This window comes from Idiotropiscis lumnitzeri, chromosome 2 (assembly GCF_059441095.1).
Source record: "Idiotropiscis lumnitzeri isolate Australia: NSW breed Sydney's pygmy pipehorse chromosome 2, RoL_Ilum_1.0, whole genome shotgun sequence".
In the NCBI taxonomy this organism is placed as follows: domain Eukaryota; kingdom Metazoa; phylum Chordata; class Actinopteri; order Syngnathiformes; family Syngnathidae; genus Idiotropiscis; species Idiotropiscis lumnitzeri.
In genome coordinates this window covers 4409016-4436191 of record NC_142392.1, presented here as the reverse complement: position 1 = coordinate 4436191, position 27176 = coordinate 4409016, and the positions used below count along the sequence as shown (strand labels likewise).

Sequence of the window (27176 nt, the reverse complement as noted above, 5' to 3'; positions counted from 1 at the left end):
TAGATGACAGCAAAGCCCGTCTCATTTCTTTCTCGTGTCCGCTGGACAACGTAGATCGTGTAATGAAACAAGACACACACTCATTGCATTCACAACTAGGAACATTTATCACGTATAATATGAATAAAACTCAATGTTAATAGTTTTGAGGCTACAAATATATAATTTTGCTAAATATAAATCCTAGTCTTTTAAGGGTATTCATGAAAATTGTGAAATTATGTAGAGTCTATAAGAGTGACAGTTCTGTTGTCACGCTAGTCTTTGCCGCTATGGAGGCTAATCTCAGTCCGAAGGTCTTCACGTGAATGTTTTTTTAAGTGAGGATTTAAAACCTTTTAAACTTTTTATGAGCCGTTATTTCCACAAGGTATAACCATATATCATACTTTTGGGTCCATGTATTTTATTATGTGTTGCTAGCTGTGAGGCTGAAAGGATTTTTAGAGTATCTCGCTAGTGCTAGCTAATGCTAACGTAGCATTTAATGTCCACTCAAATACAAGTGAAACAAAATGTCAGAAAATTGACTGGCGTGAGTGTAAAAATTTTTTGGGGGGTTTGTTGACATGAGCTGAGCGGTCCACGATGAAAGAGTGGTGGCTCCACGTCGGCTTGGTGTGCATTCCGCTGCTGGCCGTCTACCTGCACATCCCTCCGCCTCAGCTGTCGGCTGCACTGCTCAAGTGGCACAACACCGGTAGAGGCTTCACCTTCAGGGGCAGCGAGATCTTCTACAGAGGTGCTTGACATCTACAAATGGTTTTGGAAAAAAAAAGTTACTCAGGCGAATAGATGAGAAATAAGCATTTAGGTACATGATGGTGGCAATTATTTTATGTTACCCCCCCCAAGTAAGAAGAAAACATTTTGCACGCCCCAACGCTGCGCCGTGACTATAAATAGTATCATTCGTCTATAAATGTATTTTTAGTACACCTCTGCATAACAATGTTCCCTTATTAACATTAAATAAGACAAAGAAAGAAAGAATCGCCAACTTACAAAAAACAATAACTTTATTAAAATATTGTCACAGAAACGATTTGAAGTGCATCAATTTACCTGTAATAACTGTGAAAATAAATTATATATAATAAAAAAAAATCCCCCATCGTCATTTAATAAATAGATAAAAATGGCAATAAATTACAATTTTACTAAATACTGTAAACTGTTCCGAAAGAAATGTTTCCAACCACGCTGTATTTACATTCATTAACTGCAGTATGTCTTCACCGTACAGATTCTCACGGCGCCTTGGGAAGCTCCGACGTCATTCTTCTCCTCCACGGCTTCCCCACCTCCAGCTATGACTGGAACAAGGTCCGAGTGCCACAACAACACGTTCCATTTGCTAATTTAGTATGATTTTTAATTTGTTGTAAGCCTTACATGTGTCCACTCATTGCATTCTTCAACAGATTTGGGAGCCGCTCACCCAACGCTTCAACAGGGTCATAGCACTGGATTTCTTGGGCTTCGGCTTCAGTGACAAGCCGGTGAGTGTTTCGTGTGTGAATCTATCAAAACTGAACTTACTTTTTTTTTTTTTGCTCAGCGACCACACAGGTACTCCATCTTCGAGCAGGCCAGCGTGGTGGAGGCGCTGGTGTCGCACTTGGGTCTGGCCAACCAGCGCATCAACCTGCTGTCACATGACTACGGCGACACGGTGGCGCTGGAGCTGCTCTACCGGTAGACTTCAAAATTATTTTATGATTTTTTTATTAAAAAAAGCGGACGTTGTATATTTCAACTGAAATGGTCAAACAAACCACATTAGAACAAAAGTCAGTTAGCCTGATGCTAACATTGAGTAAGAAACACTATTGATAGGCTAGCAGAAATTAGCATTAGTTGTGTTGATTCTTAATCAGTACATGAAAAGAACACCAGCGATTTTATTTTCTTGTCTGGACAGGAGTGACCAAAACCGCACGGGTCACCTGAACATCAACAGCCTGTGTCTCTCAAACGGAGGTTAGTGTGTTTGCAGTCCTTTAATTTTCGTAGTCACCGTGACTGACTCGTGCTCCACACAGGCTTGTTTCCCGAAGCCCACCACCCTCGCCTGCTGCAGATAGTGAGTCCCACCGCTCGCCTGCTCACAAGCTCCCACTCATGCCACGGAGGTTGTGATGTCTTACTGAGAACCATTTTCTCTCCCTCAAGCTCCTCAAAGACTCCACGTTTCTGGCGCCTGTCCTCATGAGGCTCACCAACTACATGATCTTCCAGAAAGGGTCAGCACTGTTTTTTGTTTTTTTTTTTAAACAAAAAAGGGATTAACTGGCTGATTTTAGGATCGGGGAGGTTTTCGGGCCATACACGCAGCCGACAGATGCGGAGTTCTGGGACATGTGGACCAGTCTGCGCTACAATGACGGCAATCTTGTATTAGACAGGTGTGTAAGAAAAACATACTCTGTAGCATATTTATTTTCTATATTAAAAAACATACAATAATAATTGAATAAATTGGTGTTCAAACATTGTCCACAAGGGGGCAGTACAATGAAAACTGACATGATTGCTAAGTAAGCCTCATTTTTTCGCAGAGGACACAGATATTGTTTGACTAAATATGATGCTGTAGGTTTGTTTAAAAAAAGTTGTTTTTGTCTCTCAGTGTTCTACAGTACATCAACCAGAGATTAAAGCACAGAGAGCGATGGGTTGGCGCGCTCACGTCCACATTCGTGCCACGTAAGTACCATCACGCATACACACTGTGGTGTCCTTCGTTGTCTGCTCTCCTTTGACATCCTCGTCTTTCAGTACATCTGATCTACGGCCCACTGGACCCGGTCAACCCCCACCCTCACTTCATCCGCCTTTACCAGTGAGTGTCTATCGTTCCCGCCGTTGTTAGCATGAAGGTGACGTGTGTACGCTGATGTTCCGGCAGGCAACTGGTGCAGAGGTCGACTGTCAGCGTGTTGGACGGGCACATCAGTCATTACCCGCAGCTGGAAGACCCCACGGGTTTCCTCAAGGCTTACTTTAACTTTATTCACTCGTTCTGAACACGCAGAGTAAGCAAAGAGCTTGATGATCAAATAAATAGTTTTGTACAAAAAAAAAAACAAGGTTTGTTGCAATAACTCTTTATTTCTCTTCTAGATTCATAAGTAGATGTTAGATTTAGACAAAAAGGTAAAACGATAAAGGTTGCGCTTCAGCCCACAGACGCCAGGATGACGTCGACGACCGTTTCGTCGTCGCTGCGGACCGTCACCTGCATGGTGACGCCGTCGGCCAGCGCGAGGCGAGCGCGGACAAGTGTGTCGTGACCTCCCCGGAAAACACCTGTGAAAACGGGGGGGGGGGGTAATATTCTGAGTGAGTCTTTAAACGTTTGTATAAAATTTGTTTTTTTCTCATGAAACCCACCAGCGAGGAAGAGGATGTGCGAGTTTTTATTTTCTGGCACTTTGTCCGATCGCTCACACGGCTGCATGCCCAAGAAGCTGACGATGTTCTTCACGGCCTCTGTTGCAACAACAACACCGCATTGGATGAAAGGAGACATCGGCACGACGATCGTGACGAGCATTCTCATGAGGCGTACCGTCTAACGTGCGTACGGACGCCAGCGCGAACGTCTCCTCCTTCTCAAACTCGTCTCCCACTTCTTCCCAGGCTGCTCCGAAGTTCGGCTTCAGCACCTTCTGGATGTGATCCGCCACGGTCACTTCCAGGTCCTCCAGCTGCGGCACAACCAAAGAAATGAGACGAAAGCGGGAACAAACAAAGCACGTTGACGGCGCGCCGCTACTTACCACGTACTCGTCATCGTAACCGTCGTCGTCCGGCTCTCCCGTGTTGGGGTCGCAGTCTCGCACCAGGTACTTCATAGTGCAGCTGAACGTACACGACACTGCAAACAATGTCATTATGTCAATCATTCTGTCAAGAGCAGCCAATCAGAACGTGGTGCTCGCCATACCGGCTGTCGGGTCGTCATCGGGCAGGCGCACGAGCGTGTAGCAGGAGCCCGGCTGGCTGTACGGCAGGCTGGCGGCGGGAATGTAATGAAGCACCTCGTAGGACTCGGACGGCTCCATTTGCACAAGAACCTGAAATGACGAGCGGCAATGAGCGGACGGCGATTGAATCGTGTTGGCATGAACTGCGTCGTCCGGAACCTTCTGCAGAAGTTGGTCATTGAGCGTGTTGGTGCAGTCAAACTGGAAGACCATGTGCCTGGAGAAGGTATGCTTGATGCAGCGCACCACGTATTCCGTCTCGGCTTCCGTCAGCTGCACCGGGTCGGCCGACTTGAAGAGCGGGCCGAGAGTCTGGAACTCCGGGATGGCCGCCAGTTGTTCTGAAAGGAGAGGAAATTCCGGTGGCGTCACAAAAAGTGAAAGGACGCTTCCTGGAGACAAGGTCTCACCTTGATAGATATCCTGGCGGGACGGGGCCAACTTCTCTGGAAGTTTGCTCGTCGCCACGGGAGTGATTTCTGAATGGAAACAACATTTAAAAAGAGGCAACCCAACCAGAAAATATGAATCTGCCTTTCAAGACCTGACCGACTGACCCGTTTTCTGTTCTGTGATGGGCGTGGTGGCGAGAGGAACCGTCTTCATGTCAAAAGGCTTCTCTGTCGGATCCAGCGTGTATTGGTGCAGCGACTTCTCCAGACCGGGGATGGACACCGACAAGCCTGAACGCAACATGAGATGAATGCTGGGAGGACGCTCAATGTAGGGCTGGGCAATTCATACATTCAATCAAGAAATCTTTTTCAGATTTAAAAAAAAAAAAAAAAAAAAAAAAAAACGAACCTAAATTGCTTTAACCGAAGAAGCTACATCGTTAGCATTTGATCTCATCTCACCATTGAAAATGTAAGCAGCGTTGAGCGCCTTCTGCTTCTGCTGCAGCACGTTCATGTAGAACGTGGCCCTGTCACGCACCTCGTCGTCGCTATCCATCATGCACCTGCAGAAACACCAAGTTTAAATTGCAGCTGGCAGGAACAAAAAAAATTTAAATTAAGTACCTCTGCATGAGAACCAGAACACTTGGCAGCAGGTCGTCATTCTGAGCACCGAATTTGGCCAAAGCGCTAACCGCGGCTGATGAAAAGAAAAATGATTTAGAAAAATCATCTGAAGACCAAAAAGTTTAGCGTGGATGTTGAAAAATATAGCTGACCGGCTCGCACAGCCTCGCTCTCCAGCACCACCCTGTTGAAGATGAAGCGGATGTACTTGGACGGCTGCGGGGTCCGCGGGCCCTCTTTGCCCAGCAGGTGCAGGATCTTGGTCGCCAGCACCGTGTGCTCGCAGTCCTCGATGAACTCGCACAGGTGCGCCAAGCCCGTCTCCTTGCTCTCGGGGTTCTCCTCGATGATGCCGATGATGCAGTCCACGATGGCGCGCTTGTACTCGAAGCCGCCCTTCAAGAAGGAAACCGCAGGTGAGCGCTTTTGAAAGTCGGAAGTAGTGACGATTTTCCCGAGTGGTTTGTTGGCCGCTTACGTCGTCTCTCAGCATGTTGGACAGGAAGTTCATCATCACGCTGTGTTTCCTGGGATACTTTTGACACAGAGCACTGATAGCCTGCACCACCACCACCTGGAGACGCAATCAATCAAGTCGAGCGGCGCCTCGGATTCATCAAGTTCATCACGGCGCAGAAGTCTCACCTTGAACTCGTCCGAGATCTCCGAGACGAAAGACGAGATCTGCTTCATGAGTCGGTCCACGCTGCTCTCGCTGCCCGTCTTCAGCAGCGTGGTGATGGCCAGCGTGGCGATGCTCCGGTTCGAGTCGGTGATCAGGTTCTCCAAGTCCAGGTTGCACGCAGTCACAGCGGAAGGGTGCTTCATCGCCACCTGGTGGCCGAAAGCACAACAGCAAATGTAACTCGGATGTGTCAACTAGAGGTGGGTTCAAGTACCTTGTTGAGGGTCCGAACTGCTGCATATCTCAGCGCGGCTTTGGGGGAACTGCAGAACAGCTGCAGAACTTCAGAAAGGAAAAAAAAAAAGTTCAATCATCATGAATCAGGCAGCCATTTTTTTTTTTTATTGCTGTTGGCTCTAACCAACCGGACACAGCGGGGGCCAGCTCCCTGGCCGTGCAGTTGGGCATGTGCACGATGGCCGAGGCGGCCTCGTACACGACCATCTCGTTCTTGTTCCTCAGGCAGCTTTCGATGAAGTCAAACAAGGGGCTGTCGTGACTGCGCGCAAAAAAAAAAGAAAAAAATACACACGGGACATCAGGATTGAACGGAGCAACCCAACGTGAGTGAGCGTCCTTCTCACCCTCCTTCCGTTTCGTCCAGAAGCTTGCTGGCGATGCGGATGAGCATGCAGTAGGCGAACGGCGACTTGAGCCCCGACTTTGTGAACTTGTTAAGCATCTTGGTGACGGCCAGCCGGTCGTTCTTCCTCAGATGGTACAAGAGGCCCAAAGCGTGGTACTGCAACACATAACAAGTCAACACCGCAAGTGTCGTGTGGAGCAGCCGTGCATGATGTCCAGGTAAGCAAACAAATATTTGATGTCCACTTTAATCGCTATTGAGGCACGTTCTCACCTGAACCATGATGTTATCGCTTGAAGCCGCCTCCTGCGCTTCGTTCACCCAACGTTTCACCACGTCGTAGCTCATCTTCACCATGTGCTGAGCGTATTAAATATTATATTAGTTAACAAAATTAAAACTACTTTTTACAATAATAAAACAAACTACAACGAATAACTAACTACAATGAAAATTCCAAAATCAATGCAACCTTTGCTGAAACTAAGTTATCACTGTTCAACACACGACAAAACCATTTTACATGCGAGTGTTGACCCAAGCGCATCTCACCAGTGAGGAGACCAAAGCGGAGCTGGAAACGCTCGGCACCTTGTCCACGATGGCCTGCTTCATGTACCGCTCGATGGCCTGAAGCATGGTGGTCTGCGAGACACCGGGACAACGTCAGCATTCCATTTGATTGATTTTTTTAAAAATTAGAAATATGACTTTGACTCAGAATCAGAAGGCCCTTTATCGTCATTGTACTCGGTGTACAACAAGATTGGAGAGCTTCCCTCTCCAGTGCAAATATTATGAAATGTGAATTAAATCAAAGATTAAATAATAAATTAAATATAAAATAAAAAAAATATGTTGGATAGATATCTTACATCTGTGATCCTGCAGAGGGCTCTTATAGCAGGTCCTCTGTACACGTCATCTTTGCCAGTCATGTCTTTAGTCAGACTGCACAATAACAATGACAATGTTATTTATTAAAAACAGACAAGCAGCTAATGTAAAAGTGGAGCTCTATGAACCTGCTGGTGACAATAATAACGTCCTCGGAGATGTTGGCCATCTCCTTGATGGTCAGGTAGCACATCCTCCGCAGGGTTTGCTAACAAGACAAAATGACATTTATAGTAAAAGTTAACACTTCAAAATGGATTATTTGAGCTTACGTCATTAGACTGGAAGAGCCTGGTCATGGCAAAGAATGCCTCGGTGGCTTCCGTGGTGCCAAAATGTTCACCCTAAAAGAATGGCAGTCCACAAATGTGAGAGGGGGTGCAAAATCGTAGATTTAAAACGATAAAATATGCGCTATTTTGTGCGACCTGGTTGAGCAGGTAAATAATCTTGGTGAGAATGTGCAGGCATCTTCGCGGGTTGATGGGCGTCTCGTTGAAGATGCGAGCCTGTGGACAAAACCAGAATCATTCACATATCAATATATTATTAGTTATGTTTCTTTACAAATACATGCAAGTTTGAATCGCACCTCTTGCAAAACGGCGCTCTTCTCCAGATGCTGGAAAGGGTTTGAGCCACTTCCTGAAAGAAAACGGACATGCATATGGAACAACGGAACAATTATGATTTAATAACGGAATACTTAACATTATTATTCCTTATATCATTTTGTTATCGGTACATGCAACATCGGCTGTCAAGCTTTGAGCTAACCGTTTAACAATCGTTTACACATTAAAAAATACATTAAGTCATACGTGCGTTAATTCATCACATATGCGTCAAATAAATACCTTAAAGTGTCATTTTAGTCCACGTTGCTACGATAACTCACCCCGATTGCTCATTTTCAGGTACCATGCTAGCAAGTTGTTAGCACGCCAACCGCGAGCCTCCGTGTCGTAAAACCCAACGATCATAGTCGCCACTACGAGGTCAAACATGAACATTCATCACTCACCGGACTCTTCGTCTTTCTTGTCAAACTTCTTGATCATCGTGTCGAAACTGGCTGACGAACTGCAGACGTACGATGTCGACCGGGAGACTAGCGAAACCTTCCACGTAGTCACAAGTGCAATTGACTTCCTGTCGTGACGTCATCAAATATTTTTTTTTTTGTCGTCCTGCTGCTAAAACTATTGGGAAAAAAATCTAAATAATGAAAGATTAAAACGAGACAATGCCAATTTTACTAAAATAATAGAGTATTTGACGCGTTTGTTGTTAATTATATGTTTAGTATTAAGTCAAAATTAAATTAAAATTAGAACTGACTATTTTTCTTTATTTTTTAATTTTAATAGTAATTTAAAATTTTACACTGTGAGTCCCGTTTGACACATAAACGATAATTTATCCCTCTAATTCTTTATTCACTGCGACACGGTGTCACACTGATGGCGTAGTGGTACGTTCGCCTGTCTTAAGTGCAGGCAGCGTGGGTTCGATTCCAGCTCAGTGACAATGTCTATGTCGGCCCTGTGACTTGCTTGCGACTCATTCAGAGTGTACTGTGCCTTTCGCACGTGGTCATCTACGCTACGGGATAAATTGTACGGCTACGTAGATATCATTTAGTTATTTTGCAAGATAGCTCAGCCGCGACCCGGAAGTTAAATTGACCGGAAACGGAAGCAGAAGCGAAGAATTGTTTGGAAACGGTATGTCGTGTTTTTGAGTTTGTTCGCGTTAATTAATACTTTTTGGCACTGTTTATTTGTGCAGAGACGTCCACAATGAAGGAATATTGGCTCCACGTCGACCTGTTCAAAAGTGGCGACGTGTTTGTGAAAGGTAACGCGTCCTCAACTTTCACCACGTTTTCAAAGCTTGTTTCTTTAGAAGTATATTTCTGTTTAAAAAGAAACATAGTCTCCTATTTAGCTTGATCTTTATGTGACTTGGTGCACAATCATGAGGTTCGTGTGCACAATCTAACGCGACGTTTTACTAGTTGTATTTGGTCATGTAACTATTTTTGAATTAAACTGTCAAAAACACGAAACCCTCAATATCGTAAAGTACAAATACATGTGTAGTCTGTTTTAAATGCTTTTAAAGATCACACTGACCCAATCGATTGTGTTTCTAAGTTTAATGCTTTCGATTAAATAATGGACTGCCTGTCATCAAAATAATTGTTACATTTATTTATTAGCGGCGTAAACATTTAAGAATATTTTAATACTTCGGTATTGGCTGGCGAGTCAAGTTTTTTTCTTTATGCAAATTGACGGATATACTAATTAGGGCATATGCAAATGAGCTCGCTCAATGTTTATGTTTTTGTTTATTTTTACATGATGGAGGATGTTTTGGACACCAAACAACCGACAGATTCAGAGTTCTGGACATCTAGACTCGTCTGCACTCCAAAAACGGCAACTTTTTTTGGACAGGTGAGTGTTCTCTTTCAAGGCAAGGGACTCCATGCTCTGTGCTTAAGGGGATGGCATGCCAAATCACTCCAAAAAATCTTAAAAAATTAATTTTGCCGATTTTCATTTTAATGAAGCTTGATGTGTTTGGGAGTGATGGCATAACATTAAATCTAAAATTTGAGGTCAATTGGAGCAGTTTTTAGGTATTACAAACCCACGCATATTAATGAGTTTGGCAAAAAAGGGGCGTGGCCACCTTACTTTAAGCCCTTTTTTCATAGGAACTACTTTGTCAAAATTCACAAAACACATATTTTGGGAATGTGAATTTAACAAGCAATCCAAATCTGTAATCATTTATCAGATCAGTGCATATGTTTTTAACAGCTTAGCTAATTAATATTCGGGTGGCTGTAACTCCAAAATCTTTGCTCTGATTGACCTCAAATTTGAGATTTAGTGTTGTGCAATCACTATCAACAAGGACATTAAGTTTCATTCAAATCAAAATCGGCTTGGTTTTCGGCCCACTGAATGATTTGGCATGGAATGACCCCTTGAGGAGGTGAGTGTGATGCCACTTAGTCATTTTTCAGTGCGCCTTGACCTCTGCTTCATCTACTGCACACACACAAGCACATCATTCAATGCTTTTGAACATTTGTTTTTTGTCTAAATGGTTTAAAAATAATTTGTTTCATTTATACGTTGCCAAAATAACACAGACTTGTTTTTCTAAGTAGTTTTTAAATAAAAAAATATATATATTTTGCATGCTTAAGAAAAATAATCTCTTTTTTTTTTTTTTTTAATCTTGCATGTTCAGAAGCATTGAATGATGGTCTTGTTGTGTTTTAAAGTTTTGTGCAGTACTTGAAGCTTTGGCCTGTTGTGCTGATGTGACGTCACACACACTTCCTCAAGCACACATTGTGGCGTCCTCTGCTGCTGCTTCCATGTAGAGCCTGTCAGCCAGTGTTTAATTGTTACTTAAGTCAGACATTATTGCTAAAATGGTGTCAAATTGTTAAAAAAAGTGTTTTTATAGTATGTTGTTTAACTGTAATTAGAATGATTTATTGCTAACTGCACCCAGACTGAATTTTAAAAAAAAATGTAAACATTTTAAAAAATATATAGATTTTTTTTAATTTAAACATTAAAAACTGTATTTATATATTTTTTAATGCGTTGTTTTGCACAATTTTTTTTGACATGTTCTCATTTTTTGAATGGATGCAACTGGACTGTTTGAGATTTTGTTTGGTCTCTGATGCGAGCAAAACCCAAACAGTCCTGTTGCCATCCATTCAAAAAAATGAGAACACGACAAAAACAAATTGTGGATAACAACGCTTGAAAAATATAATTACAGTTTTTAATTTTTAAATAAAAAAAATAACTCAGTCAGGGTGCAGTTAGCAATCAAAACACTCAGACTCCAATTACAGCTGAGCAATTTATTGTACAAAAACTGCTTTTTTTTTAACAGTTTGACACCATTTCAGCAATGTTGATGTGTGACTAAAGTTAAACACTGGATGACAGGCTGTACATGAAAGCAGCAGCAGAAATCGCCAAAATGTGTGCTCGAGTCAGTCATGTCAGTTCGCTTTAACCTCTGCTTGATGTATGACATATGGTGTAAAATGATGTATTTGACAAAAAAATGGCTTCTCTTTCAAATATATTGTTTGAACTGTAATTTGAGTCTCCGTGTTTTATTGCTCACTACACCCTCACCGAGTTGAAAATGGCCTTGTTCTGGATGCCAACTGGACTGTTCAGGTTGTGCTGCAAAACGTTTGGCCTCGACTCCGAGCGGGCTTGTTGGTTTCGTGCTCAAACAGCAGATGGCGAGCTGTCTTTGCTGCCGTTTGAGCATGAACTCAAGAAGCCCGCTCGGACCAGAGGCCGAAAGTCTTCCAGCACAACTTGGAGAGGCCGGTTGTCGTCCAATCACGGCCCGGAAAAAGCAAGTTTGTAGCCACACCCACTTTGAAAATCTTGATTGTCATGCGAAAAAATTTTCCTAAGTCCGCCCACCTCTTGAAACGACGAATCAGAATCCGTCATGCAAAATAATTTGCCTAACTCCGCCCACTCTGTGAAATTGGCCAATCAGTTGCTGGTATGCAAATAAATTTGCATAACCACGCCCACTTTCTGGCAAAAATCGGTGCATTTTGGCACCAATTTGCATATCCACACCCCTTTATGCTAATATTTGCATTTCATGCAAATTTCCTCATAACTCCACCCCTCTTGAAGCTCAACCAATCAGATCACTCGCTGGTTCCTCATTTGCATAGCCACACCCACTTTCTGACCAAGGCAACCAATCAGATCGCTGCCTGCTCCTCATTTGCATAAAGCCCCACCCACTATACTTCACTCTGACTTTGAGAACAAGACGTTCGTTTTATTTATTTATTTTTATTAAAGATACAAGAATGCATGACAAGTAAGATTTTATTTGCAAAGTACATGGTGAATGGCAAAAAAACTGACAAAAGACTGAACAAAAAAAAAAAAATCCTTACAAGTTAGTCATTGGCAGGTTAAGTCGTCAGCCAGCGGTACCAAAGCGTGGAGTGCCCAACAAAACGACAGAGTCCAACGTCACAGATGCCAGTCACTACCTGGAGAAACGGGTGACATGTAAGGTAAATAACATTTCTTGTGCAGTCAACAGTTGACAAAATTAAACCTACCAGGGATGAAGAGTTTGCACGGCTGCATTCACTGGAAGCCAACTCTGAAAGAGGGAAAAAAAACAAAACATTTTGTTCAAGTAGTCAAGTGCATTCAGAGCACGCATGGACACAGGAGTGGTGTGTGTCTCAACCGTCTCAAACTTGTCTTCCACTTCTTGGCAGGCTGCTCCCAAGTTGGCTTCAGAACCTTCTTGATGTGGTCCTCCAGCTGACGCCGCCGACGCAAAGTAAGCAAAGAGCCCACAGTCAAAAAATAAGTCTGCACAACCAAGTTTTGTTAAAATGACCATTTATTTTAATTGCAGATTAAAAGTCAACTTGCACACCACGGGAGGAGGAAAAAGTTGCAGAATGAGGACAGCTTGGACCAGTGTGTCGTGACTTCTGGAAAACAAAAAAACATTTTGAGTCAAAACATTTAAACTTCTCATTTGAGATTGTGATAAAAAGTACGACTACAAACCTGTTAAAATTCCACTCCAGGCATTTTTTGATGCTGGAACCTTCTGCTTGATGACGAACAGGTGCCAGTTCTGCATAGAGTCAAAATAAGCAGCAGTCACAGACAAGCCACCAAAAACCAAACGAGCACTTCCTTGTTTGGCCTCACCTTGATGTCCTGTGTGCTGGGGCCAACTTTGATTTCTGGAGGGAAACGGCACAACATCGAGCAGAAGTGACCGCAGAAAATCCGCCATCATGTCAAGCTGCTTCTGTCAAACAGGAAAAAATATGTAATTGACTTGAAGTAACGAGTAGTTGCTGAATCAGGTTCTGCAGGGCCAAGACGTGCTTTGGCGCCACCTGGTGGACACAAGCAGGAAGAAAACCAACATGTGAGTATTGGCACAGAATGGCAAATGTACCTTTTGTGAAGCGCATTTCAGTGCAGCTTGGGAACTACAAAAGAGAAATTGGTTAAAAAAAATCTTCATGTCGGCCATTTTGTTTTGCAGAATGATCAAACCTTCCATGTCGCTCATCTTCACCATGTTCTGAAACAAATTAAAACATGATATCATATTTGTATGCATTTGAGTGTTTTTATCTCACCAGTGACGAGAGCAGAGTTGGACATCTCAGCAATGACCTGGAGCACGAAAAGGGCTGAAAGACACAATGACAGTTAGCAACATGGCATTTGGTAAGCGGTATTTAAATGGAGGTTAAAAAGAGAGAGACGCCATTTTAGAGTAAATTTGGCCATTCAGTGCAGGATGCAAGCCTGTGGACAAAAATTAAAACAATTAAAACAGAGCAATTGTTGATTCTCATTTGAATTGTGAACATACAAACGCTGGCAACCTACCTTCTGCCAAACGCGGCTCTTTTGCTGCAATGCAAAAAGTAAAAGTGCGTTAGTTTAAAAAGTTAACAGCGTTTACTTACCGCTTTAAATCTCAAGCGTTTGTGTCATTTTATCCCACGTTTGGGATAATTAAACACTTGAGCTGCAAGATAGAAAAGTTATTGGACGCTAAACACTTGAATTAATGGTCAAAATTACAATGACAAGTCTAAAAAAATAAACTTTAAACACTCACTTTGACAAACCTTTTGGTCATCTTGTCGAGGCGTCGACGTGAAGCTGTCAGCTCGCTGGAGAAAGAGAACGCTGGTTTCAAATTGTCGCAGCTTAAATAGATTTTCGCTAACGACGTGGTCACGTGATTGTTTTTTTTTCCAAAAAGCTTTATTTAAACAAGCAAACAAAAAATTGAAAGACGAAACTGACAGAAAAACCAGTGAAAAGAGAACTCGACGGGATTCGAAACGGCACAGCTCGCAGGTGCTCGCACCGTAATCCGTGTTGTTAACCATTCGGCTAATCTTGCCATGACACTTCCGGTATTGTTATCCTTTATATTGTCTTCTTTTCATTATCAGCGACTGAATTCTCCATACGGAAACTATAAATTCAAACCAAACTTGGGGACTCCTAAAGCCATAGTTAGTCGAGTGGTTTGCGACTTTACATTTGGTTTAGATATACCCGGGTTCGTATCCCGTTTTCTGCTTATGTGCATTTATTTGCAACGGTGGTGCAGAGAGCGAGACTCGAACCCGAGTCACCTGAACCGGACGCAAAGTTTTAGACCAGTCAACCAACACAGATGAAAATTTTCGAATTTTTTTGGTTGTATTTCTTTTCAATATATTTCTGTTTTCTATGTATAAATTCCGATTGTTTACAAGTCAGTGGTCTAAGCCATTATTTCGGCTCCCGCTGACCGAGTTCGTGTTCTGTTCTTTTCCTCGTTTCCATGTATGTTGAAAAAAGTTGCAAAGAGCAAGGTTCGAACAAGGTCACCGTGGTAACGGAATCCTTTTCTTACATCATGAGCCAAACAGCTACGTCGTACCGGCCTTAAAAAAATGAAAGTCATGAGTACGTACTCTATTTTCTTATTTTTTATTTTAATCTAAAATCGGGTGCTGGTTTTCCCCTCCACCACATCATCCACTGAACTTCGAATCCAAGGACGGCCATTCTTTTGCATCACAACCAAGTCAACCCTGGGTGCAGTTACTCCAGTCATCCACAGGAGGGCAGTATTGCATCACATCGAGTGCTCCGGCTGTTTCCTCGAAACTTAGTTTGCTTTGACACACTATTGGGTTTATGCGTAACTCATTGGAACATAAAGAACATGCAAAGATTGGACTGGGTTATGTCAGCTTTATTTGGGGAAACATAATATGACAAAGACATTTCACTTAAGGAATTTTAATTTATGTTTTTTAACAACCATTCTGCTTTAGTATAGTGCAGAACTTAAACTAGGCTCAAAAGTGAATCATTTGTGCTCCCTAACAGCAATCATAATTGCCTTATTAGTTCAAACCGTAAAAATATCACAAACTATGATTCCAAAACATTGGAAAGAGGTTCGCAAAATGTGAACCATTAATCTGTACTTCATAAAAGCATGTAGTAATAGCAAATATAATGTAAATAATTGAACAGTTTGCTTGTCATATTTAATTGTGGATACCAGTGTGTACCGTGCATGGCTTGTGCGTCAGGTGAAGCGAGGCTAAGAACACCTGAGATTAATGTAAAAATGTACACTCTTGATATTTTCCCCTGTGCAGTCACGATGGACTTAGAAAGCTGAGAATGGAGATGGTTAAAAGCGAGCAAATGTTGCGCCTCTGCAGTCCCTCAAGAATGACACTTGACCTTTTCCATCAGTCTTGTATACTTGGCTTGTTTTCACTTCCACCGCGTGTCCACTAGGTAGCAGTCAATTGTCTACTGACCTTGATTTTATTTTATTTTATTTTTTGTGTCGATGCAATAAACTCACCTTAAACTGAGTGTGGCTGGTCCGTTTTTTTTTATTTTGTTTTCAGGCTTCCATCTTGGAGCAGTCTGACGCTAATGTTTCGATCTAATAATCGAGTCTTAAGGGCAACATGTTAAATCGAAGTCAATGGTCCCTTTGTAATCGAAATGTACTTTTGGAGGAGCATGCAGAGAAAATGTGTTAAAGTTGAGCATGTGTTACCTGCGCACAAAATGTTCACAGTTAATGTGGACGCTACAGCAGCTTCATTGTGGGAACATCTGCTCGTGCAAACGATCAAAAACTCGTCACTTGGCGTTTAAGCAAAGTAACTAAAATAGCCACGCGTTGAAAGAAAGAAAAAGTTTACATAAACACGTCGATGAATTCCAAACACTTCTTTGTTTTGGTTGCATCGGGCTTTTCACTTCTGGGTTTTAAACGTCATTTCCTTTTCCCAAAAATCTTTATTTGTAGTCTGCCAACAAATATTAACACACGAGAGAAGAAAAAAATAAACCACCCAAAAACAAAATCAATATATCGTCCGAGTCTAGTGGCTTCCGACGGTGTCGTCAACAATAATAAGACTTTAGGACCGACTTGGGAGGGTCTTCCAATTATTGCATTCGACAATAGCCACAACACTACAACACTTTTTCATGACGTATTTGAACACGCAATTGTTATCAGTTATCCACCACCTGAATGTAGTTACAGCGTTTCACCGCAAGAGGGCAGCATATGTTGTGTCTTGCTCATTTCCCCTCTTCACGTTCGCATCTTCACTATTTTAATCTAAGACGTGATTTAACCATGCAATAGCCAAGTTCTTTTTTTCCAACGACGAAATATGTGGTCGTGTTCATCACCTCCTCCTGCACATACATAAAACCAAAAGTTTCTCCGAAGAGTATATTTTTTTACATCGTACAACAAACTGTTTCAATTTAATTTGACGAAACACTTTGGCAGGTAGTGACCGTAGTTGTAGTTAATTCAATTTACCACGGGAGGGCGATATTCCAATGCAATCAATGTTTGAGACGTTATAAGTGAAGTTTTTTTCCAGTGACGAAATATTTGATCGTGTTTATATCGCCTCCTCCTGCACATACATAAAACCAAAAGTTTGTCCTAAGAATATTATTTTTTTACATCGTACAACAGTTACAGTGGACAGTTACAATGTAACCAGACGAAACAGTTTTGCACATCCTGTGCATTTATGTATCGCCGTTCACCTTAAACGAATGTATTATTTTTGCACATTGCAAAAATTTTAGCTAGTAAGATATTAGCACGCAAAAAAAGATGTTAGCACGCCAGAAGCTCAATTAGTCGCGTCTTGAAAAGGTTTCCGGTTATGACGTCACGCACGTTTTTTCTTCAAAAACGTACAAAGAGAATTTCAAAAATCCACAATACGACAGCATTTTTTTTTATTTTTGATTTTTAAATGAAGCCACGTGCCACCAGTTTGATACACGCCTGAAATACATAATTTTCTAAATACTTTTTGACCTTCAATGTTCCAATCTTTGCGCATGCGCGGGACAGCCTTGAAAATTTTTTTTTTTTCTTTCGGTGAAGGACGATTTTTTTTTGAAACTCTGTATCTGCTGTTTTAGACTCTGACCTTTTAGGTTGTTAATCGCTTCGTCAATGTTTTTTTATTTTTATTTCTAGCGTCGCTGCGACCCGGAAGTTAAATCGACCGGAAAAGGAAATTAGCAATTGTTTGTCTGGGTGGTTTGTTTGCTAATGTTGTTTTGTGGAATTCGAACAAACGTGCTAAGTTTGTTAAGCTACCTTAGCTCAAAATAGTCTCTTTTTTATAGTTTACATGTGCAAAGACGTCCACGATGCAGGAATATATTCTCCACGCCGGCTGTCCAAAAGTGGCGACGTATTTTACAAAGGTAACGCATGCTCATCTTTTCTACGTTTTCACTGCTTTGCCTCTCTAAAAATAGACTTTTCTTTAAAAAACCAACATAATATTCTATTTGGCGTGCCACTCTGGTGAATTGTTTTGTTTTAATCAAAACATTGGGTGCATTTGCAACTGTAATGCTATTTTTAATGTAAAATTCGTTTGTTTGCGATATCTTAAAATATAAATACGTGTAGTGTATGTTTTAAATGCATTTAAATATCACACTGACCTTAACGAGTGCATTCCTGCTTTCGATTAGAAAAATGGTTAGCCCGTCATCAAAACAAATGTTATATTTACTTATTAGCGGCATAAACATTTAAGAGTATTTTACTACTTCGCAGCTATTGGCTGGCAAGTCACGTTATTTCCTTTATGCAAATTGTCTCATATGCAAATTAGGGAATATGCAAATGAGCTGACTCAATGTTTCTGTTTTTGTCTATTTTTCATGGATGGAGGATATTTCGGACACCAAACAACCGACAGATGCAGAGTTCTGGACTTCTAGACTCGTCTGCACTCCAAAAACGGCAACTTTTTTTGGGACAGGTGAGTGTTCTCTTTCAAGGCAAGGGACTCCATGCTCTGTGCTTAAGGGGATGGCATGCCAAATCACTCCAAAAAATCTTAAAAAATTAATTTTGCCGATTTTCATTTTAATGAAGGTTGATGTGCTTGGGAGTGATGGCATAACATTAAATCTGAAATTTGGGGTCAATTAGGGCAGTTTTTAGGTACTACAAACTCACGCATATTAATGAGTTTGGCAAAAGGGGCGTGGCCACCTTACTTTAAGCCCTTTTATTTCAGGAGTGACTTTGTCATTCTTCACAAAACACATATTTTTGGAATGTCAACTTAACAAGGAATTCAAATCTGTAATCATTTAGCAGATCAGTGCATATTTTTTTAACAGCTGAGCTAATTAATATTCGGGTGGCTGTAACTCCAAAATCTTTGCTCTGATTGACCTCAAATTTGAGATTTAGTGTTGTGCAATCACTATCAACAAGTACAGCAAGTTTCATTCAAATCAAAATCGGCTTGGTTTTCAACCCACTGAATGATTTGGCATGGAATGACCCCTTGAGGAGGTGAGTGTGATGCCACTTAGTCATTTTTCAGTGCACCTTGACCTCTGCTTCATCTACTGCACACACACAAGCACATCATTCAATGCTTTTGAACATTTGTTTTTTGTCTAAATGGTTTAAAAATAATTTGTTTAATTAATACATTGCCAAAATAACACAGACTTGTTTTTCTAAGTATTTCTTAAATAAAAAAAATATATATATTTTGCATGCTTAAGAAAAATAATCTCTTTTTTTTTTTTTTTTTAATCTTGCATGTTCAGAAGCATTGAATGATGGTCTTGTTGTGTTTTAAAGTGTTGTGCAGTACTTGAAGCTTTGGCCTGTTGTGCTGATGTGACGTCACACACACTTCCTCAAGCACACTTTGTGGCGTCCTCTGCTGCTGCTTCCATGTAGAGCCTGTCAGCCAGTGTTTAATTGTTACTTAAGTCAGACATTATTGCTAAAATTGTGTCAAATTGTTAAAAAGGGTTTGTGTACGATAATGTTTAACTGTAATTCTAATGTTTTATTGCTAATTGCACCCAGACTGAATTTAAATTTTTTTTTAAACATTTTAAAAAATTAATTGATTTTTTTAAATTTAAAAATTAAAAACTGTATTTATATATATTTTTTAAAGTGTTTTTATGCACAATTTATTTTGTCATGTTCTCATTTTTTGAATTGATGCAACTGGACTGTTTGAGATTTTGTTTGGTCTCTGATGCGAGCAAAACCCAAACAGTCCTGTTGCCATCCATTCAAAAAAATGAGAACACGACAAAAACAAATTGTGGATAACAACGCTTGAAAAATATAATTACAGTTTTTAATTTTTAAATTAAAAAAATAATAACTCAGTCAGGGTGCAGTTAGCAATCAAAACACTCAGACTCCAATTACAGCTGAGCAATTTATTGTACAAAAACTGCTTTTTTTTAACAGTTTGACACCATTTCAGCAATGTTGATGTGTGACTAAAGTTAAACACTGGATGACAGGCTGTACATGAAAGCAGCGGCAGAAATCGCCACCTCAGTCATGTCAGTTCGCGTTAACCTCTGCTTGATGTATGACATATGGTGTAAAATGATGTATTTGACAAAAAAATGGCTTCTCTTTCAAATATATTGTTTGAACTGTCATTTGAGTGTCCGTGTTTTATTGCTCACTACACCCTCACTGCGTTGAAAATGGCCTTGTTCTGGATGCCAACTGGACTGTTCAGGTTGTGCTGGAAAACGTTTGGCCTCGACTCCGAGCGGGCTTGTTGGTTTCGTGCTCAAACAGCAGATGGCGATCTGTCTTTGCTGCCGTTTGAGCATGAACTCAAGAAGCCCGCTCGGACCAGAGGCCGAAAGTCTTCCAGCACAACTTGGAGAGGCCGGTTGTCGTCCAATCACGGCCCGGAAAAAGCAAGTTTGTAGCCACACCCACTTTGAAAATCTTGATTGTCATGCGAAAAAAGTTTTCCTAAGTCCGCCCACCTCTTGAAACGACGAATCAGAATCCGTCATGCAAAATAATTTGCCTAACTCCGCCCACTCTGTGAAATTGGCCAATCAGCTTGCTGGTATGCAAATAAATTTGCATAACCACGCCCACTTTCTGCCAAAAATCGGTACATTTTGGCACTGATTTGCATATCCACACCCCTTTATGCTAATATTTGCATTTCATGCAAATTTCCTCATAACTCCACCCCTCTTGAAGCTCAACCAATCAGATCACTCGCTGGTTCCTCATTTGCATAGCCACACCCGCTTTCTGACCAAGGCAACCAATCAGATCGCTGCCTGCTCCTCATTTGCATAAAGCCCCACCCACTATCCTTCACTCTGTCTTTGAGAACAAGACGTTCGTTTTATTTATTTATTTTTATTAAAGATGATACAAGAATGCATGACAAGTAAGATTTTATTTGCAAAGTACATGGTGAATGGCAAAAAAACTGACAAGACTGAACAAAAAAAAAAAATCCTTACAAGTTAGTCATTGGCAGGTTAAGTCGTCAGCCAGCGGTACCAAAGCGTGGAGTGCCCAACAAAACGACAGAGTCCAACGTCACAGATGCCAGTCACTACCTGGAGAAACGGGTGACATGTAAGGTAAATAACATTTCTTGTGCAGTCAACAGTTGACAAAATTAAACCTACCAGGGATGAAGAGTTTGCACGGCTGCATTCACTGGAAGCCAACTCTGAAAGAGGGAAAAAAAACAAAACATTTTGTTCAAGTAGTCAAGTGCATTCAGAGCACGCATGGACACAGGAGTGGTGTGTGTCTCAACCGTCTCAAACTTGTCTTCCACTTCTTGGCAGGCTGCTCCCAAGTTGGCTTCAGAACCTTCTTGATGTGGTCCTCCAGCTGACGCCGCCGACGCAAAGTAAGCAAAGAGCCCACAGTCAAAAAATAAGTCTGCACAACCAAGTTTTGTTAAAATGACCATTTATTTTAATTGCAGATTAAAAGTCAACTTGCACACCACGGGAGGAGGAAAAAGTTGCAGAATGAGGACAGCTTGGACCAGTGTGTCGTGACTTCTGGAAAACAAAAAGACATTGTGAGTCAAAACATTCAAACAACTTTGTGTTTGAGATTGTGATAAAAAGCACGACTACAAACCTGTTAAAATTCCACTTCAGACTTTATTTTATGCTGGAACCTTCTGCTTGATGACAAACAGTTGCCAGTTCTGCAAAGAGAAAATGAGCAGCAGTCACAGACAAGCCACCAAAAACCAAACGAGCACTTCCTTGTTTGGCCTCACCTTGATGTCCTGTGTGCTGGGGCCAACTTTGATTTCTGGAGGGAAACGGCCCAACATCCAGCAGAAGTGGGAGCAGAAAATCCGCCATCATGTCAAGCTGCTTCTGTCAAACAGGAAAAAATATGTAATTGACTTTAAGTAACGAGTAGTTGCTGAATCAGGTTCTGCAGGGCCAAGACGTGCTTTGGCGCCACCTGGTGGACACAAGCAGGAAGAAAACCAACATGTGAGTATTGGCACAGAATGGCAAACGTACCTTTGTGAAGCGCATCTCAGTGCAGCATTGGGAACTACAAAAGAGAAATTGGTTAAAAAAAATCTTCATGTCGGCCATTTTGTTTTGCAGAATGATCAAACCTTCCATGTCGCTCATCTTCACCATGTTCTGAAACAAATTAAAACATGATATCATATTTGTATGCATTTGAGTGTTTTTATCTCACCAGTGACGAGAGCAGAGTTGGACATCTCAGCAATGACCTGGAGCACGAAAAGGGCTGAAAGAGACAATGACAGTTAGCAACATGGTATTTGGTAAGCGAAGTTAAATGCAGGTTAAAAAAAGAGAGAGACGCCATTTTAGAGTAAATTTGGCCATTCACTGCAGGATGCAAGCCTGTGGACAAAAATTAAAACAATTAAAATGGAGCAATTGTTGATTCTCATTTGAATTGTGAACATTTCAACGCTGGCAACTTACCTTCTGCCTAACGCGGCTCTTTTTCTGCAATGCAAAAAAATTAAAGTGCGTTAGTTTAAAAAGGTCACAGGGTTTACTTACCGCTTTAAATCTCAAGCGTTTGTGTAGTTTTTGCGTTTGGGATAAATAAACACTTGAGCTGCAAGATAGAAAAGTGATTGCATGCCGAAAACATGAATTAATGGTCAAAGTTATAGTCTTAAAAAAATAAAGTTTAAACTCACTTTGACAAACCTTTTGGTCATCTTGTCGAGGCGTCGACGTGAAGTTGTCAGCTCGGTGGAGAAAGAGAACGCTGGTTCAATTTGTCGCAGCTTAAATAGATTTTCGCTAACGACGTGGTCACGTGATTGTTTTTTTTTCCAAAAGCTTTATTTAAACAAGCAAACAAAAAATTGAAAGACGAAATTTACAGAAAAACCAGTGAAAAGAGAACTCGACGGGATTCGAAACGGCACAGCTAGCAGGTGCTCGCACCGTAATCCATGTTGTTAACCATTCGGCTAATCTTGCCATGTCACTTCCGGTATTGTAATCCTTTATATTGTCTTTTTTTCATTATCAGCGACTGAATTCTCCATACGGAAACTATAAATTCAAACCAAACTTGGGAAATCCTAAAGCCGTAGTTAGTCGAGTGGTTTGCGACTTTACATTTGGTTTAGATATACCCGGGTTCGTATCCCGTTTTCTGCTTATGTGCATTTATTTGCAACGGTGGTGCAGAGAGCGAGACTCGAACCCGAGTCACCTGAACCGTACGCAAAGTTTTAGACCAGTCAACCAACACAAATGAAAATTTTCGAAATTTTTTTGTTGTATTTCTTTCCAATATATTTCGGTTTTCTAGGAATAAATTCCGATTATTTCCAAGTCAGTGGTCGAAACCATTATTTCGGCTCCCGCTGACCGAGTTCGTGTTCTGTTCTTTTCCTCGTTTCCATGTATGTTGAAAAAGGTTGCAAAGAGCAAGGTTCGAACAAGGTCACCGTGGTAACGGAATCCTTTTCTTACATCATGAGCCAAACAGCTACGTCGTACCGGCCTTAAAAAAATGAAAGTCATGAGTACGTACTCTATTTTCTTATTTTTTTATTTTAATCTAAAATCGGGTGCTGGTTTTCCCCTCCACCACATCATCCACTGAACTTCGAATCCAAGGACGGCCATTCTTTTGCATCACAACCAAGTCAACCCTGGGTGCAGTTACTCCAGTCATCCACAGGAGGGCAGTATTGCATCACATCGAGTGCTCCGGCTGTTTCCTCGAAACTTAGTTTGCTTTGACACACTATTGGGTTTATGCGTAACTCATTGGAACATAAAGAACATGCAAAGATTGGACTGGGTTATGTCAGCTTTATTTGGGGAAACATAATATGACAAAGACATTTCACTTAAGGAATTTTAATTTATGTTTTTTAACAACCATTCTGCTTTAGTATAGTGCAGAACTTAAACTAGGCTCAAAAGTGAATCATTTGTGCTCCCTAACAGCAATCATAATTGCCTTATTAGTTCAAACCGTAAAAATATCACAAACTATGATTCCAAAACATTGGAAAGAGGTTCGCAAAATGTGAACCATTAATCTGTACTTCATAAAAGCATGTAGTAATAGCAAATATAATGTAAATAATTGAACAGTTTGCTTGTCATATTTAATTGTGGATACCAGTGTGTACCGTGCATGGCTTGTGCGTCAGGTGAAGCGAGGCTAAGAACACCTGAGATTAATGTAAGAATGTACACTCTTGATAATTTCCCCTGTGCAGTCACGATGGACTTAGAAAGCTGAGAATGGAGATGGTTAAAAGCGAGCAAATGTTGCTCCTCTGCAGTCCCTCAAGAATGACACTTGACCTTTTCCATCAGTCTTGTATACTTGGCTTGTTTTCACTTCCACTGAGTGTCCACTAGGTGGCAGTCAATTGTCTACTGACCTAGATTTTATTTTATTTTATTTTAATAATAATAATAATAATAATAATTTGCCCTTTATTAGTCCCACAATGGGGAAATTCGAGATTCGAACCCAGGCCTCCTGGGGAGACTGGGTCCTGAACGCGGCGCCTTAGAACACTCGGCCATCCTGGCAGTGTTTTTGTGTCGATGCAATAAACTCACCTTAAACTGAGTGTGGCTGGTCCGTTTTTTTATTTTGTTTTCAGGCTTGCATCTTGGAGAAGTCTGACGCTAATGTTTCGATCTAATAATCGAGTCATATGGGCAACATGTTCAATCGAAGTCAATGGTCCCTTTGTAATCGAAATGTACTTTTGGAGGAGCATGCAGAGAAAATGTGTTAAAGTTGAGCATGTGTTACCTGAGCACAAAATGTTCAGTTAATGTGGACGCTACAGCAGCTTCATTGTGGGAACATCTGCTCGTGCAAACGATCAAAAACTCGTCACTTGGCGTTTCAGCAAAGTAACTAAAATAGCCACGCGTTTAAAGAAAGAAAAAGATTCCATAAACACGCCGATCAATCCATACACTTCTTTGTTTTGGCTCCATCGGGGTTTTCACTTCCGGGTTATAAACGTCATATATTATTTTCAAAAAACTTTATTTGACAGTCTGTCAACAAACATTAACACACGGGATAGGAAAAAAAGAAACCACCCAAAAACAAAACAAATATATCGTCCGAGTTTAGTGGCTTCCTACAGTCTCGCCAACAATAATAAGACTTTAGGACCGACTTGGGAGCGTCTTCCGTTTATTGCATTCGACAATAGCCACAACAGTACAACACTTTTTCATGACGTATTTGAACACGCAATTGTTATCAGTTATCCACCACCTGAATGTAGTTACAGCGTTTCACCGCAAGAGGGCAGCATATGTTGTGTCTTGCTCATTTCCCCTCTTCACGTTCGCATATTCACTATATTTATGGCGTGATTTGACCATGCAATAGCCAAGTTTTTTTTCCAACGACGAAATATGTGGTCATGTTCATCACCTCCTCCTGCACATACATAAAACCAAATGTTTCTCCCAGAATATTATTTTTTTCATCGTACAACAAACTGTTACAATTTAACTTGACGAAACAGTTTGGTAGGTAGTGACCGTAGTTGTAGTTACTTCAATTTACCACGGGAGGGCGATATTCCAATGCAAACAGTGTTTGAGACGTTATAAGTGAAGTTTTTTTTTCCAGTGACGAAATTTTTGATTGTGTTTATATGACCTCCTCCTGCACATACATAAAACCAAATGTTTCTCCGAAGAATATTATTTTTTACATTGTACAACAAACTGTTACAACTTATCTTGACGAAACAGTTTGGCACGTAGTGACCTAGTTGTAGTTACTTCAATTTGCCACGGGAGGGCGATATTCCAATGCAATCCGTGTTTGAGACGTTATAAATCAAGTTTTTTTTTCCAATGATAAAATCTTTGTCGTGTTCATCATCTCCTCCTCTCGTGTTTTTCCTTTCACCTCTAAACGTTCGCATCTCACTCGATTTCATCTCTGACGTGAATTGACCATAAAATAGTTATCAGTTATCCGCCACCGGGATGTAGTTACAGCAATTTGCCACAAGATGGTAGCATATCTTGTTTTTTTTCCTTCCCTTCTCAACGTTCGCGTCTTCACTATATTTCATCTATGACTACTTTTCATTGTTTTAAAATTAAACATTGACGACCACGCAATAGATAAACGCAGTGTATTTTGTTGCGTCTGCTTTATTTGAGGAAAACAATTTTGAGTATAAAAATAAAACATCTAAGATACACACATTCACACTGACATTCCCATGCATTTTCCAACTGACGATTTTTGGGCGCTCTGGAGCGAAACTTCGAACAATAGCGAAAAATGAAGCCACTGGGAAACACAAGATGAAAGAAAAACATTGCATGATGATGGTCCAATTTGAGCAAGTGCTTGAATTATAAATAAGTCAGCTTTAGCCTTTGAAAACGTTCATACAGAATCAAATAAAAGATAAGTTGTTGACCTCATTTAATCGATAATTGGCAATGTAGTGATTTGACGGCCTCACCTACAACAAATATAGTCACGAATCCAGCCATTTTTCAGTGAAGCGTCAGTAGTCAGTAGAAGTCACTCGTCCCCAACAATAACACAATGCGACAAACAAGTCGAACAGTTCACGCAAAAGCGTTCGTCGTGCGTCACTTCCTCCGGCCGATGCGCGCGAGCAGACGCGCGTTCTCGGCCGCCTTGGAGCGAAGGTTCTGGGCTTTGGCCACGTCAAAGAGCACGTTCATGATGTTGGTGGGCAAGTCCAGGGACAGAGTCAGCTGGCTCCTGCGCTCCTCCTTGCCGCCGTTGCGCAGCAGCGAGCCGCGGAGCTTGGCCCGGCTCTGGAAGCGCGACTTGGCAGGGTTGGAAGTCCTTTTCTCCCGGCTCGCCGACTCCTCGGACACGGAGGTGGCCAGGTACTCCGCGGAGGAGCGCAACAGGGAGCCCCTGACGTCCTCGGGGGAGAAGCTTCCGCCGGCGACCATCTGGTGGTCGCACAGGAGGTCCGAGCGCCCGTGGGTCAAGCGGAGGCACAAGCTGGAAGAGGGCGGGCACAGGACCGAGAGCAGTAGCAGGGTCTTGAGGGACGACAACATATCGTGTGGGGGGTCCACTGCTTGGGGGGCACAAGTTGCAGGACACTTCATTAGGTACACTTGCAGCACAATTTGTGCAAACTGCGACCACTGTCGTGTGTTAAACTGAGTAAAGGAAAACTTTTGGAAGCTATAAAATTGTGCTCAAAGTGAACTTATATTCACTTTGGTATGCAAATGTTTGTTTACATTTCAGTGTTAAATAATAAAGTATGAAATCATTGAAACTTACCGCACGAATCAAAGGAAAAAAACACGACAGTCTTTCCAAAAATAAACGAAACAATCCCGATTGCGAGAGTGGCGAGCTGTACTTTGCACTTTCATTTGCCGCCGCCTTCCATTTAGTAGCGAATGTGACGTCATCTGTGACGCATACGGCTGCCACGCCCCCGATCAATGAACAACAACCGTTGCTGAACTTCCAGTCAATTAGTGCTT

The 27176-nt window shown here is 41.5% G+C and overlaps 6 protein-coding genes and 1 long non-coding RNA gene across 28 annotated transcripts; 3 read left to right on the top strand and 4 right to left on the bottom strand.

Annotated features, from left to right (window-relative positions):
* The first annotated feature begins 176 nt into the window (after positions 1-176).
* Positions 177-3306, top strand: mest (mesoderm specific transcript). Of its 3 annotated transcripts, XM_088287136.1 has the most exons (13): positions 194-370; positions 575-742; positions 1247-1326; positions 1425-1502; positions 1562-1698; positions 1925-1983; positions 2046-2086; positions 2176-2246; positions 2307-2408; positions 2633-2709; positions 2782-2845; positions 2912-3038; positions 3127-3306. In XM_088287136.1, exons 2-12 carry the CDS (start codon positions 589-591, stop codon positions 3027-3029), a joined length of 981 nt encoding a protein of 326 aa, XP_088143262.1. In that variant the 5' UTR covers positions 194-370; positions 575-588; the 3' UTR covers positions 3030-3038; positions 3127-3306. The 3 variants fall into 3 exon arrangements, with proteins under 3 accessions (XP_088143265.1, XP_088143262.1, XP_088143259.1); XM_088287139.1 differs by having other exon boundaries at positions 177-370; positions 568-742; positions 2912-3306; XM_088287133.1 differs by having other exon boundaries at positions 197-370; positions 2912-3306.
* Positions 3095-8403, bottom strand: copg2 (COPI coat complex subunit gamma 2). The gene is made up of 24 exons (XM_088287131.1): positions 8210-8403; positions 7778-7830; positions 7614-7694; positions 7458-7529; positions 7314-7393; positions 7164-7239; positions 6841-6933; positions 6562-6648; positions 6287-6444; positions 6068-6201; positions 5917-5984; positions 5663-5851; positions 5496-5591; positions 5170-5413; positions 5015-5090; positions 4850-4953; positions 4550-4675; positions 4403-4471; positions 4152-4333; positions 3953-4082; positions 3786-3883; positions 3575-3713; positions 3397-3495; positions 3095-3312 (listed from the first exon to the last, which is right to left on the bottom strand). Exons 1-24 carry the CDS (start codon positions 8244-8246, stop codon positions 3182-3184), a joined length of 2622 nt encoding a protein of 873 aa, XP_088143257.1. The 5' UTR covers positions 8247-8403; the 3' UTR covers positions 3095-3181.
* LOC148341354 (uncharacterized) lies at positions 3355-13372 on the top strand. 5 transcript variants are annotated; one of them, XM_088287179.1, is made up of 7 exons: positions 3355-4715; positions 4960-6506; positions 8977-9045; positions 9555-9650; positions 12193-12298; positions 12512-12576; positions 12655-13372. In XM_088287179.1, exons 2-6 carry the CDS (start codon positions 6418-6420, stop codon positions 12542-12544), a joined length of 393 nt encoding a protein of 130 aa, XP_088143305.1. In that variant the 5' UTR covers positions 3355-4715; positions 4960-6417; the 3' UTR covers positions 12545-12576; positions 12655-13372. The 5 variants fall into 5 exon arrangements, 2 of the variants coding, with proteins under 2 accessions (XP_088143305.1, XP_088143320.1); XR_015840530.1 differs by lacking the exon at positions 3355-4715 and having other exon boundaries at positions 4855-6506; positions 12655-12798; positions 12874-13372; XR_015840528.1 differs by lacking the exon at positions 3355-4715 and having other exon boundaries at positions 4855-6506; positions 12655-13185; positions 13306-13372.
* Positions 12087-13816, bottom strand: LOC148341353 (uncharacterized). 3 transcript variants are annotated; one of them, XM_088287158.1, is made up of 10 exons: positions 13739-13816; positions 13403-13456; positions 13317-13344; positions 13216-13249; positions 12960-13062; positions 12813-12882; positions 12676-12733; positions 12481-12557; positions 12347-12390; positions 12087-12274 (listed from the first exon to the last, which is right to left on the bottom strand). In XM_088287158.1, exons 2-9 carry the CDS (start codon positions 13425-13427, stop codon positions 12375-12377), a joined length of 411 nt encoding a protein of 136 aa, XP_088143284.1. In that variant the 5' UTR covers positions 13428-13456; positions 13739-13816; the 3' UTR covers positions 12087-12274; positions 12347-12374. The 3 variants fall into 3 exon arrangements, with proteins under 3 accessions (XP_088143284.1, XP_088143292.1, XP_088143274.1); XM_088287166.1 differs by having other exon boundaries at positions 12960-13059; XM_088287148.1 differs by lacking the exon at positions 13739-13816 and having other exon boundaries at positions 13216-13344; positions 13403-13407.
* Positions 13817-17218: 3402 nt separating this feature from the next.
* Positions 17219-21843, top strand: LOC148341352 (uncharacterized). Of its 4 annotated transcripts, none has more exons than XR_015842086.1 (6): positions 17219-17561; positions 18040-18130; positions 20663-20768; positions 20982-21046; positions 21125-21223; positions 21347-21843. It is a non-coding gene; the product is annotated as an uncharacterized LOC148341352 (long non-coding RNA). The 4 variants fall into 4 exon arrangements; XR_015842085.1 differs by having other exon boundaries at positions 17219-18130; positions 21347-21656; positions 21777-21843; XR_015842083.1 differs by having other exon boundaries at positions 17219-18130.
* Positions 20560-22616, bottom strand: LOC148341351 (uncharacterized). Of its 10 annotated transcripts, none has more exons than XM_088288650.1 (11): positions 22355-22616; positions 22212-22269; positions 21874-21927; positions 21788-21815; positions 21687-21720; positions 21431-21533; positions 21286-21355; positions 21146-21203; positions 20951-21027; positions 20817-20860; positions 20560-20744 (listed from the first exon to the last, which is right to left on the bottom strand). In XM_088288650.1, exons 3-7 carry the CDS (start codon positions 21896-21898, stop codon positions 21309-21311), a joined length of 237 nt encoding a protein of 78 aa, XP_088144776.1. In that variant the 5' UTR covers positions 21899-21927; positions 22212-22269; positions 22355-22616; the 3' UTR covers positions 20560-20744; positions 20817-20860; positions 20951-21027; positions 21146-21203; positions 21286-21308. The 10 variants fall into 10 exon arrangements, with proteins under 10 accessions (XP_088144776.1, XP_088144777.1, XP_088144771.1 ...); XM_088288651.1 differs by having other exon boundaries at positions 21431-21530; XM_088288645.1 differs by having other exon boundaries at positions 21286-21533.
* Positions 22617-24940: 2324 nt separating this feature from the next.
* Positions 24941-27058, bottom strand: ucn3l (urocortin 3, like). Of its 2 annotated transcripts, none has more exons than XM_088288595.1 (2): positions 26968-27058; positions 24941-26752 (listed from the first exon to the last, which is right to left on the bottom strand). In XM_088288595.1, the coding sequence occupies exon 2, from the start codon at positions 26733-26735 to the stop codon at positions 26289-26291; it is 447 nt and encodes a 148-aa protein (XP_088144721.1). In that variant the 5' UTR covers positions 26736-26752; positions 26968-27058; the 3' UTR covers positions 24941-26288. The 2 variants fall into 2 exon arrangements, with proteins under 2 accessions (XP_088144721.1, XP_088144720.1); XM_088288594.1 differs by having other exon boundaries at positions 24941-26755; positions 26968-27038.
* Positions 27059-27176: the final 118 nt, after the last annotated feature.

Bases quoted from the DNA above. Each gene is read 5' to 3' on its own strand.
- copg2 (XM_088287131.1), bottom strand. From the start codon at position 8,246: ATGATCAAGAAGTTTGACAAGAAAGACGAAGAGTCCG. The intron at 3,884-3,952 runs GTATGGCGAGCA...CATTGTTTGCAG, and splicing joins CGATGACGACCCGACAGCCG to TGTCGTGTACGTTCAGCTGC. The intron at 3,496-3,574 runs GTACGCCTCATG...TTGTTGCAACAG, and splicing joins GTCCGTACGCACGTTAGACG to AGGCCGTGAAGAACATCGTC.
- LOC148341353 (XM_088287148.1), bottom strand. From the start codon at position 13,341: ATGGTGAAGATGAGCGACATGGAAGGTTTGATCATTCTGCAAAACAAA. The intron at 12,883-12,959 runs GTGAGGCCAAAC...GACTCTATGCAG, and splicing joins CCAGCACACAGGACATCAAG to AACTGGCACCTGTTCGTCAT. The intron at 12,558-12,675 runs GTGTGCAAGTTG...CGGCGGCGTCAG, and splicing joins AACTTTTTCCTCCTCCCGTG to CTGGAGGACCACATCAAGAA.
- mest (XM_088287139.1), top strand. From the start codon at position 589: ATGAAAGAGTGGTGGCTCCACGTCGGCTTGGTGTGCATTCCGCTGCTG. The intron at 2,409-2,632 runs GTGTGTAAGAAA...TTTGTCTCTCAG, and splicing joins GGCAATCTTGTATTAGACAG to TGTTCTACAGTACATCAACC. The intron at 2,846-2,911 runs GTGAGTGTCTAT...ATGTTCCGGCAG, and splicing joins CACTTCATCCGCCTTTACCA to GCAACTGGTGCAGAGGTCGA.
- ucn3l (XM_088288595.1), bottom strand. From the start codon at position 26,735: ATGTTGTCGTCCCTCAAGACCCTGCTACTGCTCTCGGTCCTGTGCCCG.
- LOC148341351 (XM_088288641.1), bottom strand. The intron at 21,928-22,211 runs GTAAGTAAACCC...TGTCTCTTTCAG, and splicing joins AACGCTTGAGATTTAAAGCG to CCCTTTTCGTGCTCCAGGTC. The intron at 21,816-21,873 runs GTGAGATAAAAA...AATTTGTTTCAG, and splicing joins CAACTCTGCTCTCGTCACTG to AACATGGTGAAGATGAGCGA.
- LOC148341354 (XM_088287179.1), top strand. From the start codon at position 6,418: ATGGTACAAGAGGCCCAAAGCGTGGTACTGCAACACATAACAAGTCAA. The intron at 6,507-8,976 runs GTAAGCAAACAA...TTATTTGTGCAG, and splicing joins CAGCCGTGCATGATGTCCAG to AGACGTCCACAATGAAGGAA. The intron at 12,299-12,511 runs GTAAATAACATT...ACTTCTTGGCAG, and splicing joins AGAAACGGGTGACATGTAAG to GCTGCTCCCAAGTTGGCTTC.